This window comes from Carcharodon carcharias (genome assembly GCF_017639515.1).
Source record: "Carcharodon carcharias isolate sCarCar2 chromosome 36 unlocalized genomic scaffold, sCarCar2.pri SUPER_36_unloc_4, whole genome shotgun sequence".
Lineage (NCBI taxonomy): Eukaryota > Metazoa > Chordata > Chondrichthyes > Lamniformes > Lamnidae > Carcharodon > Carcharodon carcharias.
In genome coordinates, this window is record NW_024470752.1 from 651505 (window position 1) to 664714 (window position 13210).

Sequence of the window (13210 nt, forward strand, 5' to 3'; positions counted from 1 at the left end):
GCTGATATCACACCCCCAGTATAGAGTCTGGATTAACAGTTTAACATTTACATGCTGATATCACACCCCCCAGTATAGAGTCTGGATTAACAGTTTAACATTTACATGTTAATATCACACCCCCAGTATAGAGTCTGGATTAACAGTATAACGTTTACATGCTGATATCACACCCCCAGTATAGAGTCTGGATTAACAGTATAACGTTTACATGCTGATATTACACCCCCAGTATAGAGTCTGGATTAACAGTTTAACATTTACATGTTAATATCACACCCCCAGTATAGAGTCTGGATTAACAGTATAACATTTACATGTTAATATCACACCCCCAGTATAGAGTCTGGATTAACAGTTTAACATTTACATGTTAATATCACACCCCCAGTATAGAGTCTGGATTAACAGTTTAACATTTACACGTTGATATCACACCCCCAGTATAGAGTCTGGATTAACAGTATAACATTTACATGTTAATATCACACCCCCAGTATAGAGTCTGGATTAACAGTTTATTATTTACATACTGATACCACACCCCCAGTATAGATTCTGGATTAACAGTATAACATTTACATGCTGATATCACACCCCCAGTAGATGGCCAAGTTAACAGTTCTGCTCCTGTCTTTCAGGCTGGATGATTGACCAGAGATACATTTTCATCTTCCATAAGTGCTTGCCTGCCCTCAGCAATCTGCATACAATCAAGTAGGTGTCAGAATTTGTGCCGATGTACCCATGGCTGGGTATACAATGTGACTGCCAATGCTCGCAGCAATTTGATCGAAGTCTTGCAGATGTTAAGGGGAGTGAATGTGTCGATAGACAGAAACTATTTCCACCGTCTGTGGAGTCCAGCACTCTGAGAACATCTCAACATTTGAAACAATCTTTCCGAGGTGATGTATATCGGCCTCCTCCAGAGGTCCCCAGCATCACAGATGCAGGTTATTGCTAAGCAAGTGCCACTGGATAGCACTGTTGATGACCCCTTCCATCACTTTACTGATGATGGAGAGTAGGCTGATGGGGGGTAATTGGCCGGGTTGGATTTGTCCTGCTTTTCGTGTGCAGGACATACCTGGGCAATTCTCCACATGGCCAGGTAGATGCCAGTGTTGTAGCTGTACTGGAACAGCTTGGCTAGGGGCATGGCAAGTCTTCAGTGAATTCGAATCACTCCACGTGATATCAAGAAATTGCTGAAGGCACCGGATACTGCAAAGTCTTTGGGCCATTACCACATTCCAACAATAGTACTGAAGACTTGTGCTCCAGAACTTGCCGTGCCCCTAGCCAAGCTGTTCCAGTACAGCTACAACACTGGCATCTACCTGGCTATGTGGAGAATTGCCCAGGTATGTCCTGTACACAAAAAGCAGGACAAATCCAACCCAGCCAATTACCACCCCATCAGTCGACTCTTGATCATCAGTAAAGTAATGGAAGGGGTCATCAACAGTGCTATCAAGCGGCACTTGCTTAGCAATAACCTGCTCACTGATGTCCAGTTTGGGTTCCACCAGGGCCACTCAGCTCCTGACCTCATTACAGCCTTGGTTCAAACATGGACAAAAGAGCTGAACTCCCGAGGTGAGGTGAGTGTGACTGCCCTTGACACCGAGGCAGCATTTGACCGAGTGTGGCATCAAGGAGCCCCAACAAAACTGGAGGCAATGGGATAAAAGCAAAAAACTGCGAAGGCTGGAAATCCAAAACAAAAACAAAAATACCTGGAAAAACTCAGCAGGTCTGGCAACATCAGCGGAGAGGAGCACAGTTAACGTTTTGAGTCCGAATTTCGAGTCGGGTCATTCAGATTCGAAACGTTAACTGTGCGCCTCTCCGCAGATGCTGCCAGACCTGCTGAGTTTTTCCAGGTATTTTTGTTCTTGTTTTGGAGTTAATGGGAATCAGGGGGAAAACTCTCCTCTGGTTGGAGTCATACCCAGCACAAAGGAAGATGGTTGTGGTTGTTGGAGGTCAGTCATCTCAGCTCCAGGACATCACTGCAGGAGTTCCTTAGGGTAGTGTCCTCGGCCCAACCACCTTCAGCTGCTTCATCAATGACCTTCCTTCCATCATAAGGTCAGAAGTGGGGATGTTCGCTGATGATTGCACAATGTTCAGCACCATTCGCAACTCCTCAGATACTGAAGCAGTCCATGTCCAAATGTAGCAAGACCTGGACAATATCCAGGCTCAGGGCTGACAAGTGGCAAGTAACATTCACACCACACAAGTGCCAGGCAAATGCCAGAGATCTCCAGCAAGAGGACACCTGATCATCTCCCCTTGACATTCAATGGCATCACCATCACTGAATCCCCCACTATCAACATCCTGGTGGTTACCATTGACCAGGAACTGAACTGGACCAGCCATATAAATACTGTGGCTACAAAAGCATGTCAGAGGCTGGGAATCCTGCGGTGAGTAACTCACCTCCTGACTCCCCAAAGCCTGTCCACCGTCTACAAGGCACAAGTCAGGAGTGTAATGGAATACTCCCCACTTGCCTGGATGAGTGCAGTTCCCACAACACTCAAGAAGCTCGACACCATCCAGGACAAAGCAGCCCCACTTGATTGGCACCCCATCCACAAACATTCACTCCCTCCACCACCGACGCACAGTAGCAGCAGCGTGTGTACCATCTACAAGATGCACTGCAGCGACTCACCAAGGCTCCTTCGACAGCACCTTCCAAACCCACGACCACTACCATCTAGAAGGACAAGGGTAGCAGACACATGGGGAACACCACCAACCTGGAAGTTCCCCTCCAAGCCACTCACCATCCTGACTTGGAAATATATCGGCCGTTCCTTCATCTTCGCTGGGTCCAAATCCTGGAACTCCCTCCCTAACAGCACAGTGGGTGTACCTACACCACAGGGACTGCAGCAGCTCAAGAAGGCAGCTCACCCCCACCTTCTCAAGGGGGCAATTAGAGATGGGCAATAAATGTCAGATTAGCCAGCGAAGCCTAGATCCCGTGAATGAATTTAAAAAAAGATCGGTAGTGCAATTCGGAAAGACTTGTGCCCAGCTTTTTGCTCCATCTTTGCGTATTTTGAAAGCTAAGGCAGACAGACGTTTGGTCTCTTGGGGAATGAAGTGACCTGGGGAGCAGGGAGGAATGTGGGGTTGGGGCAGAGATGGGCCCTGATGGCACTGAATGGCGGAAACGGCTCGAGGGGCTGTGTGACCTGCTCCTGACTTGGTTTCTTATGCCCCTATCTTCTCTCTTGCAGCCTCTGGAACGTGGGTCTCACAGAAGCCACCTTCACTGCATTCCTTGCTGTTCTGCATCAGTGCTATACCCTCAAGTAAGAGACTAGTTACTCCAGTACACAATGTTAGATACAGAGAGGGCAGAAAGACTCACTGCTGGTCTCGTACCATTGCATCATTGCTGGTCCAGTCTCAGGATCAGAGGCAGATTGTTTAGCATTGAGATGAGGAGAAATTTCTTCACTCGAGGGGCTGTGAATCTTTGGAATTCGCTTGCCCCAGAGGATGGAGGCTCCATCGTTGAACACATTTAAGGCTGGGATAGAGGGATTTTTGGCCTCACCGGAAAGTCAGGGACATGGGGAGGGGGTGGGGACAATGGAGTTGGAGTCGGAGCCCAAGGTCAGCCATGGTGGTGTTGACTGGTGGAGCCGGCGTGGTGGTCTGCGTGGCCTACTCCTGCTCCGACTCCTGGTGTCCTTGTGTTCACATGTCTCAGGGAGAACGGTGTGTGTGGGAGGCCTTTCCAGCTGCTCGAGCTCAGGGTTTCCGAGCTGGAGTGGAGGCCGGAGACACCGGTGGAGCATCAGGAAGGACCAGAGCTTCCTGATTTGGACCTTCCAGGAGGGTCCATACCACAGGCATTGCTAGGTCAGGATAGTAGGAGGGTTAACACCGTGTGTGTTGGGGAGGGGAGGGGTCGCACCATGTGTGTGGAGGGGGGGAGGGGAGGGTTCTCACTGTGTGTGTGTGTTGGGGGGAGGGGAGGGTTCGCACTGTGTGTGTGTGTGTGTGTGTGTGTGTGTGTGTGTGGGGGAGGGGAGAGTTCGCACTGTGTGTGTGGGGGGGGAGGGGAGGGTTCGCACTGTGTGTGTGTGTGTGTGTGTGTGTGTGTGTGTGTGTGTGTGTGTGTGTGTGTGGGGGAGGGGAGAGTTCGCACTGTGTGTGTGTGTGTGTGTGTGTGTGTGTGTGTGTGTGTGGGGGAGGGGAGAGTTCTCACTGTGTGTGTTGGGAGGGGAGGGGAGGGTTCACCCTGTGTGTGTGTGTGTGGGGGGGGGGGAGGGGAGGGTTCACACTGTGTTGTGTGTGTGTTGGGGGGGGGAGGGGAGGGTTCGCACTGTGTGTGTGTGTGTGTGTGTGTGTGGGGGGGAGGGGAGAGTTCGCACTGTGTGTGTGTGGGGGGGAGGGGAGGGTTCGCACTGTGTGTGTGTGTGTGTGTGTGTGTGGGGGAGGGGAGAGTTCGCACTGTGTGTGTGGGGGGGGAGGGGAGGGTTCGCACTGTGTGTGTGTGTGTGTTGGGAGGGGAGGGGAGGGTTCACACTGTGTGTGTGTGTGGGGGGGGAGGGGAGGGTTCGCACTGTGTGTGTGTGTGTGTGTGTGTGTTGGGAGGGGAGGGTTCGCACTGTGTGTGTGTGTGGGGGGGGAGGGGAGGGTTCGCACTGTGTTTGTGTGTGTGTTGGGGGGGGAGAGGAGCGTTCGCACTGTGTGTGTGTTGGGGGGGGAGGGGAGGGTTCGCACTGTGTGTGTGTGTGGGGGGGAGGGGAGGGTTCGCACTGTGTGTGTGGTGGGGGGAGGGGCAGGGAGGGTTCGCACTGTGTGTTGGGGGAGGGGAGGTTTCGCACTGTGTAGGGAGGTTTATACAACCATAAGACATAGGAGCAGAAATTAGGCCATTCGGCCCATCGAGTCTGCTCCGCCATTCAATCATGGCTAATAAGTTTCTCAACCCCATTCTCCTGCCTTCTCCCCATAACCTTTGATCCTCTTACCAATCAAGAACCTATCTATCTCGGTCTTAAATACACTCAATGACCTGGCCTCCACAGCCTTCTGTGGCAATGAATTCCATAGATTCACCACTCTCTGGCTAAAGAAGTTTCTCCTCATCTCTGTTCTAAAAGGTCTTCCCTTTACTCTGAGGCTGTGCCCTCGGGTCCTAGTCTCTCCTACTAATGGAAACATCTTCCCCACGTCCACTCAGGCCTTTCAGTATTCTGTAAGTTTCAATCAGATCCCCCCTCATCCTTCTAAACTCCATCGAGTATAGACCCAGAGTCCTCAAACGTTCCTCATATGTTAAGCCTTTCATTCCTGGGATCATTCTCGTGAACCTCCTCTGGACCCTCTCCAGGGCCAGCACATCCTTCCTGAGATACGGGGCCCAAAATTGCTCACAATATTCTAAATGTGGTCTGACCAGAGCCTTATAAAGCTTCAGCAGCACATCCCTGCTTTTATATTCTAGTCCTCTAGAAATAAATGCCAACATTCCATTTGCCTTCCTAACTACCGACTCAACCTGCAAGTTAACCTTAAGAGAATCCTGGACTAGGACTCCCAAGTCCCTTTGCACTCCAGATTTCTGAATTCTCTCCCCATTTAGAAAATAGTCTATGCCTCTATTCTTCCTACCAAAGTGCATGACCTCACACTTCCCCATGTTGTATTCCATCTGCCACTTCTTTGCCCATTCTCCTAACCTGTCTAAATCCTTCTGCAGCCTCCCCACCTCCTCAATACTACCTGTCCCTCCACCTATCTTTGTATCATCTGCAAACTTGGCCAGGATGCCCTCAGTTCCTTCATCTAGATCATTAATGTATAAAGTGAAAAGTTGTGGTCCCAACACTGACCCCTGTGGAACTCCACTAGTCACCGGCCGCCATCCTGAGAAAGACCCCCTTATCCCCACTCTCTGCCTCCTGCCAGACAGCCAATCTTCTATCCATGCTAGTACCTTGCCTCTAACACCATGGGCTCTTATCTTACTGAGCAGCCTCCTGTGCGGCACCTTGTCAAAGGCCTTCTGGAAGTCCAAGTAGATAACATCCATTGGCTCTCTTTTGTCTAACCTGCTCGTTACCTCCTCAAAGGATTCCCATACATAGGAACATACAAATTAGGAACAGGAGTAGGCCACTCGGCCCCTCGAGCCTGCTCCGCCATTCAGAAAGATCATGGCTGATCTGATTGTAACTTCAACCCCACATTCCCACCTACCCCCATTAACCTATCATCCCCTTACTTACCAAGAATCTATCTCGCTCAGCCTTAAAATATTCAGACTCTACTTCTCAGGTAGAGAGTTCCAAAGACTCACAGCCCTCTGCGAGGAAACATTTCTCCTCCTCTCTGTCTTAAATGGGCACCCCCTTATTTTTAAACAGTGACCCCTAGTTCTAAATTTTCCCACACGATGAAACACCCTCTCCACATCCACTCTCTGTTTATTTCAGATTTCCGGCATCCGCACTATTTTGCTTTTATCACATACTCCAGATGTGGTCTCACCGGTGTCCTGTACAACTGAAGCATAACCTCCCTGCCTCTGTATTTAATTCCCCCTCACAGTAAGCAACAACATTCTATTAGCTTTCCTAATGACTCACTGTACCTGCATGCTAACCTTTTGTGATTCATGCACCAGGACACCCAGATCCCTCTGCATCTCAGAGCTCTGCAATCTCTCACCGTTTAGATAATATGCTTCTTTTTGATTCTTCCTGCCAAAAATGGACAATTTCACATTTTCCCACATTATACTCCATTTGCCAGACCTTTGCTCACTCTCTTAACCTATCGATATCTATCTGTATCCTCCTTACGCCCTCCTCACAGTTCACTTTCCTACCTACTTTTGTGTCATCAGCAAATTTAGCAAACATTCCTTCGGTCCCTTCATCCAAGTCATTGATATAAATTCTAAGCAGTTGAGGCCCCAGCACTGATCCCTGTGGCACACCACACATCACATCCTGCCAACCAGAAACAGACCCATTTATGCCTGCTCTCTGCTTCCTGTTCGCCAGCCAATCTTCTATTTGTGCCACAATGTTATCACCATGAGCTTTTATTTTCCACACTAACTTTTGATGTGGCTCTTTATCGAATGAGGTCTTCCCCGGGGTGTTCTCACTGGTTGGGGTGGTGGGTGAGGGGCGGTGGGTGTAGGTGGGCAGGAGTGGGGGGGGGTCGGTGGGGGGTAACGGGTTGAATCCTCTAACCTCTGTTGCTTTTCCAGGACTGTAGTACTGGATGGGAATCCGATTGCAGGACACCCCTATCATCTGCTGCTGAGTGAAGACAGCTCGTGAGTAAAACACGTTGACGGGGGACTTTTACAGAACATTCTGACCACAGATACATTGGGAGTGTCAATAAATTCTCCGGGTCTTTCCATGGGGTTTAATGATTGAAAGAGCAACCTCAGTATTTCCAGGAGAGTTATTTTAAAAGTGTGGTCACTGTCATAATGCAGGAAATTCTGTGGCCAATTTGCACACAACCATCTCCCCCACAAGCTCTTCTGTCATCGATGTTGGTCGAGGCATAATTCACTGGACACTGGAGAGAACTCACTTAGAGGTCCAGGAATCTTTAGCGCTCATCTGAACAGGCAAACAAAGTCTTGCTTTAGTGTCTCACTACAGAACATCCGACAGTGCGGGATTCGCTCAAAACTGACCCTCTGACAGTGCGGCGCTCCTTCAGTACTGACCCTTTGACAGTGCGGCGCTCCCTCAGCACTGACCCTCTGACAGTGCGGCGCTCCCTCAGTACTGACCCTCTGACAGTGCGGCGCTCCCTCAGTACTGACCCTCCAACAGTGCGGCACTCCCTCAGTACTGACCCTCCGACAGTGCGGCACTCCCTCAGTACTGACCCTCTGACAGTGCGGCGCTCCTTCAGTACTGACCCTCTGACAGTGCGGTGCTCCCTCAGTACTGACCCTCCGACAGTGCGGCACTCCCTCAGTACTGACCCTCCGACAGTGCGGCACTCCCTCAGTACTGACCCTCCGACAGTGCGGTACTCCCTCACTTCTCACCCTCCAACAGTGCGGCACTCCCTCAGTACTGACACTCCGACAGTGTGGCGCTCCCTCAGTTCTCACCCTCTGACAGTGTGGCACTCTCTCAGTTCTCACCCTCTGACAGTGTGGCACTCCCTCAGCACTGACCCTCCGACAGTGTGGCACTCTTTCAGTTCTCACCCTCCGACAGTGCGGCGCTCCCTCAGTACTGACCCTCCGACAGTGCAGCGCTCCCTCAGCACTGACCCTCCAACAGTGCGGCGCTCCCTCAGTACTGACCCTTCGACAGTGCGGCGCTCCCTCAGTACTGACCCTCCGACAGTGTGGCACTCCCTCAGTACTGACCCTCGACAGTGCGGCCCTCCTCCAGTACCGACTCTTCGACAATCCCTGTGGTGTAGGTACACCCACCGTGTTGTTAGGGAGGGAGTTCCAGGATTTGGACCCAGCGACAGTGAAGGAACGGCCGATATATTTCTAAGTCAGGATGGTGAGTGGCTTGGAGGGGAACTTCCAGGTGGTGGTCTTAGGATGGAATAAGGTGCCTGATTTCCAGTAAATTTTTCAGAAGCCAGATGGTTTGCCTGTGCAGCTAAAGCGAGGTGTCCCTGACCAACTGCTATAGAGGATGACAATGGCATTGGCGATTGGAGGGGCCAGTTACTGCTCGGTAGCACTTTTTCAGGCAGTCCAGCCCAAAAGAACAGAACTAAAAGAACTCTATTTACTGGCACCTCTGAAATCCTCAACTCAAGAACAGGCATATAACCCTTTGTACGGTTATAACTCATTGCTGCCCTTCTGAGTTTGTTTTCTGGTGCAGCAGTTTCTCTAATGTTCGTACGTGAGATTGAAACAAGGTGCGGTCAATCAGTTTTATACTGGGACTGGGGGGGAGAATTCCAGAGCCCAGGATGCTGCCTAAAAATAATGATCAGATTAATTAGAAAATCTGTGTAAGTGGCCTCAAGACGGCGAGGGCTAAGGAGACATCCTCCAGAGGAGAGGAGGCCAGATGTTCCCATGTGTCTGCTGCCCTTGTCCTTCTAGATGGTAGAGGTCGTGGGTTTGGAAGGTGTTGTCTAAGGAGCCTTGGTGAGTTCCTGCGGCGCATCTTGTAGATGGTACACGCACTGCTGCTACTGTGCATCGGTGGTGGATGGGAGGGAGTGTTTGAGGTGGTGGAGGGTGTGACCATAAGACATAGGAGCAGAAATTAGGCCATTCGGCCCATCGAGTCTGCTCCACTATTCAATCATGGCTGATAATTTTCACAACCCCATTCTCCTGCCTTCTCCCCGTAACCTTTGATCCCCAGGTGGTGGAGGGAGTAAGTGTTTGAGGTGGTGGAGGGAGTGAGTGTTTGAGGTGGTGGAGGGAGTAAGTGTTTGAGGTGGTGGAGGGAGTGAGTGTTTGAGGTGGTGGAGGGAGTAAGTGTTTGAGGTGGTGGAGGGAGTGAGTGTTTAAGGTGGTGGAGGGAGTGAGTGTTTAAGGTGGTGGAGGGAGTGAGTGTTTAAGGTGGTGGAGGGAGTGAGTGTTTAAGGTGGTGGAGGGAGTGAGTGTTTAAGGTGGTGGAGGGAGTGAGTGTTTGAGGTGGTGGAGGGAGTGAATGTTTAATGTGGTGGAGAGAGTGAGTGTTTAAGGTGGTGGAGGGAGTGAGTGTTTGAGGTGGTGGAGGGAGTGAGTGTTTGAGGTGGTGGAGGGAGTGAATGTTTAAGGTGGTGGAGGGAGTGAGTGTTTGAGGTAGTGGAGGGAGTGAGTGTTTGAGGTGGTGGAGGGAGTGAGTGTTTAAGGTGGTGGAGGGAGTGAGTGTTTAAGGTGGTGGAGGGAGTGAGTGTTTGAGGTGGTGGAGGGAGGGAGTGTTTGAGGTGGTGGAGGGAGTGAGTGTTTGAGGTGGTGGAGGGAGTGAGTGTTTGAGGTGGTGGAGGGAGTGAGTGTTTGAGGTGGTGGAGGGAGGGAGTGTTTGAGGTGGTGGAGGGAGGGAGTGTTTGAGGTGGTGGAGGGAGTGAGTGTTTGAGGTGGTGGAGGGAGGGAGTGTTTGAGGTGGTGGAGGGAGGGAGTGTTTGAGGTGGTGGAGGGAGTGAGTGTTTGAGGTGGTGGAGGGAGTGAATGTTTAAGGTGGTGGAGGGAGTGAGTGTTTAAGGATGTGGAGGGAGTGAATGTTTAAGGATGTGGAGGGAGTGAGTGTTTAAGGTGGTGGAGGGAGTGAGTGTTTAAGGTGGTGGAGGGAGTGAGTGTTTGAGGTGGTGGAGGGAGTGAGTGTTTGAGGTGGTGGAGGGAGTGAGTGTTTAAGGTGGTGGAGGGAGTGAGTGTTTGAGGTGGTGGAGGGAGTGAGTGTTTTAGGTGGTGGAGGGAGTGAGTGTTTGAGGTGGTGGAGGGAGTGAGTGTTTGAGGTGGTGGAGGGAGTGAGTGTTTGAGGTGGTGGAGGGAGTGAGTGTTTGAGGTGGTGGAGGGAGTGAGTGTTTGAGGTGGTGGAGGGAGTGAGTGTTTGAGGTGGTGGAGGGAGTGAGTGTTTAAGGTGGTGGAGGGAGTGAGTTTTTGAGGTGGTGGAGGGAGTGAGTGTTTGAGGTGGTGGAGGGAGTGAGTGTTTGAGGTGGTGGAGGGAGTGAGTGTTTGAGGTGGTGGAGGGAGTAAGTGTTTAAGGTGGTGGAGGGAGTGAGTGTTTAAAGTGGTGGAGGGAGTGAGTGTTTTAGGTGGTGAAGGGAGTGAGTGTTTTAGGTGGTGGAGGGAGTGAGTGTTTTAGGTGGTGGAGGGAGTGAGTGTTTTAGGTGGTGCAGGGAGTGAGTGTTTGAGGTGGTGGAGGGAGTGAGTGTTTGAGGTGGTGGAGGGAGTGAGTGTTTGAGGTGGTGGAGGGAGTGAGTGTTTGAGGTGGTGGAGGGAGTGAGTGTTTGAGGTGGTGGAGGGAGTGAGTGTTTGAGATGGTGGAGGGAGTGAGTGTTTGAGGTGGTGGAGGGAGTGAGTGTTTAAGGTGGTGGAGGGAGTGAGTGTTTAAAGTGGTGGAGGGAGTGAGTGTTTTAGGTGGTGAAGGGAGTGAGTGTTTTAGGTGGTGGAGGGAGTGAGTGTTTTAGGTGGTGGAGGGAGTGAGTGTTTTAGGTGGTGCAGGGAGTGAGTGTTTGAGGTGGTGGAGGGAGTGAGTGTTTGAGGTGGTGGAGGGAGTGAGTGTTTGAGGTGGTGGAGGGAGTGAGTGTTTGAGGTGGTGGAGGGAGTGAGTGTTTGAGGTGGTGGAGGGAGTGAGTGTTTGAGATGGTGGAGGGAGTGAGTGTTTGAGGTGGTGGAGGGAGTGAGTGTTTGAGGTGGTGGAGGGAGTGAGTGTTTAAGGTGGTGGAGTGAGTGAGTGTTTAAGGTGGTGGATGGGGTGCCGATCAAGCGGGCTGCTTTGTCCAAGTCTGTGAAGGACATTGTAGAGCACCCTCGGTATTGCTTCTTTGGCAGTCCAGCGCTCCCTCAGTCCAGACACTACTTCACTCAAAGGGGAGTGGGAATCTGGAACTCTCACTCCTGAAAAGCTGTTGAGTTGTGGGCTGGCAGGGATGGTCTGATGGAAACCTGAAAGCTGAGATTGGTGGCTTTTTGTGGATTTAAGGGTTTTCAGGGTTACAGAGCCAACAATTGAAGACACAGGTCAGCCATGATCGAATTGTTGGCAGCACAGGCTCAAGGGGCTGAATGGCCTCCTCCAGTTTTCTCAATGTTGAAACTAAGTGAACTGTCCTGTCTTCCTGATGCAGCTGTCTCTGATGTTCCCACATCGTTCATTCACAGATTCCAACATATAACTTTGAGGAACAACAAGATAGATGATGCAGGGACAAAGCTGATTGCAGAGGCACTCTCTACCATTAAAAAATCAAACAAAACTGTCATATCGTTGAATCTCAGCTTCAATCACATCACCGATATCGGAGCAGGGTACATTGCAAATGTAAGTCAGCAGGATTCTTAGACCTGTGCCGTGAGCCTGCCCAGCATCACTCTCACTCTCTCTCATCTGTTTTCCCTTTATATACCACTTGCACATCCTTGACTCTTAACTGTTTCCTTCCCTAACAGGTCCCTCTCTCTCACATGCACAGTCCCCCCTCCCTTCCCCCTCCTCTCTCTCTCTATCTCTCTGTCTCTCTCTCACACACACAGTCCCCCCCACCCTCCCTCCTCCCCTCTCCCTATCTCTCTCACACACAGGCCCTCTCTCTATCTCTCTCACACACACACAGTCCCTCTCTCTCTCTCTCTCTCTCTCTCTCTCTCTCACACACACACAGTTCCTCTCTCTCTCTCACACGCAGTCCCTCTCCCTCTCTCTCTCTCACACGCACAGTCTCTCTCTCTCTCTCTCACACACACACAGTCCCTCTCTCTCTCTCTCTCTCTCTCTCACACACACACAGTTCCTCTCTCTCTCTCACACGCAGTCCCTCTCCCTCTCTCTCTCACACACACAGTCCCTCTCTCTCTCACACACACACACAGTCCCTCTCTCTCTCACACGCACAGTCCCTCCCCCTCTCTCTCACACGCACAGTCCCTCTCTCTCTCTCTCTCACACACGCACAGTCCCTCTCTCTCACACACACACACACAGTCCCTCTCTCTCACACACACACAGTCCCTCTCTCTATCACATGCACAGTCCCTCTCCCTCTCTCTCACACGCACAGTCCCTCTCTCTCACACACACACACAGTCCCTCTCTCTCTCTCACACGCACAGTCCCTCTCTCTCTCTCTCACACACACACACACACACACACACACACACACACAGTCCCTCTCTCTCTAACACGCACAGTCCCTCTCCCTCTCTCTCTCACTCGCACAGTCCCTCTCTCTCTCTCACACACACACAGTCCCTCTCTCTCTCTCACATGCACAGTCCCTCTCCCTCTCTCTCTCACACACACAGTCTCTCTCTCTCTCTCTCTCTCTCTCTCTCACACACACACAAGCATTCTCTTTCTTTCTCACTGTCACTCACACACTAACTCTCACACTCACACACTAACTCTCACACTCACACACTAACTCTCACACTCACACATTAACTCTCACACTCACTCTCACACTCACACTCACTCTCACACTCACACTCACTCTCACACTCACACTCACTCTCAAACTCACACTCACTCTCACACTCACATGCACACTCCTC

The 13210-nt window shown here is 51.1% G+C and overlaps 1 protein-coding gene across 1 annotated transcript in view; it reads left to right on the forward strand.

Annotated features, from left to right (window-relative positions):
* Nucleotides 1-13210, forward strand: part of LOC121274456 (leucine-rich repeat-containing protein 71-like) — a 91619-nt gene that overhangs the window by 11751 nt on the left and 66658 nt on the right. Inside the window, exons 4-7 of the mRNA XM_041181798.1 lie at nucleotides 642-717; nucleotides 3267-3341; nucleotides 7268-7336; nucleotides 11822-11981. Of these exons, the coding sequence (XP_041037732.1) occupies nucleotides 642-717; nucleotides 3267-3341; nucleotides 7268-7336; nucleotides 11822-11981 (380 nt within the window). The remainder of the gene's footprint in view (nucleotides 1-641; nucleotides 718-3266; nucleotides 3342-7267; nucleotides 7337-11821; nucleotides 11982-13210) is intronic.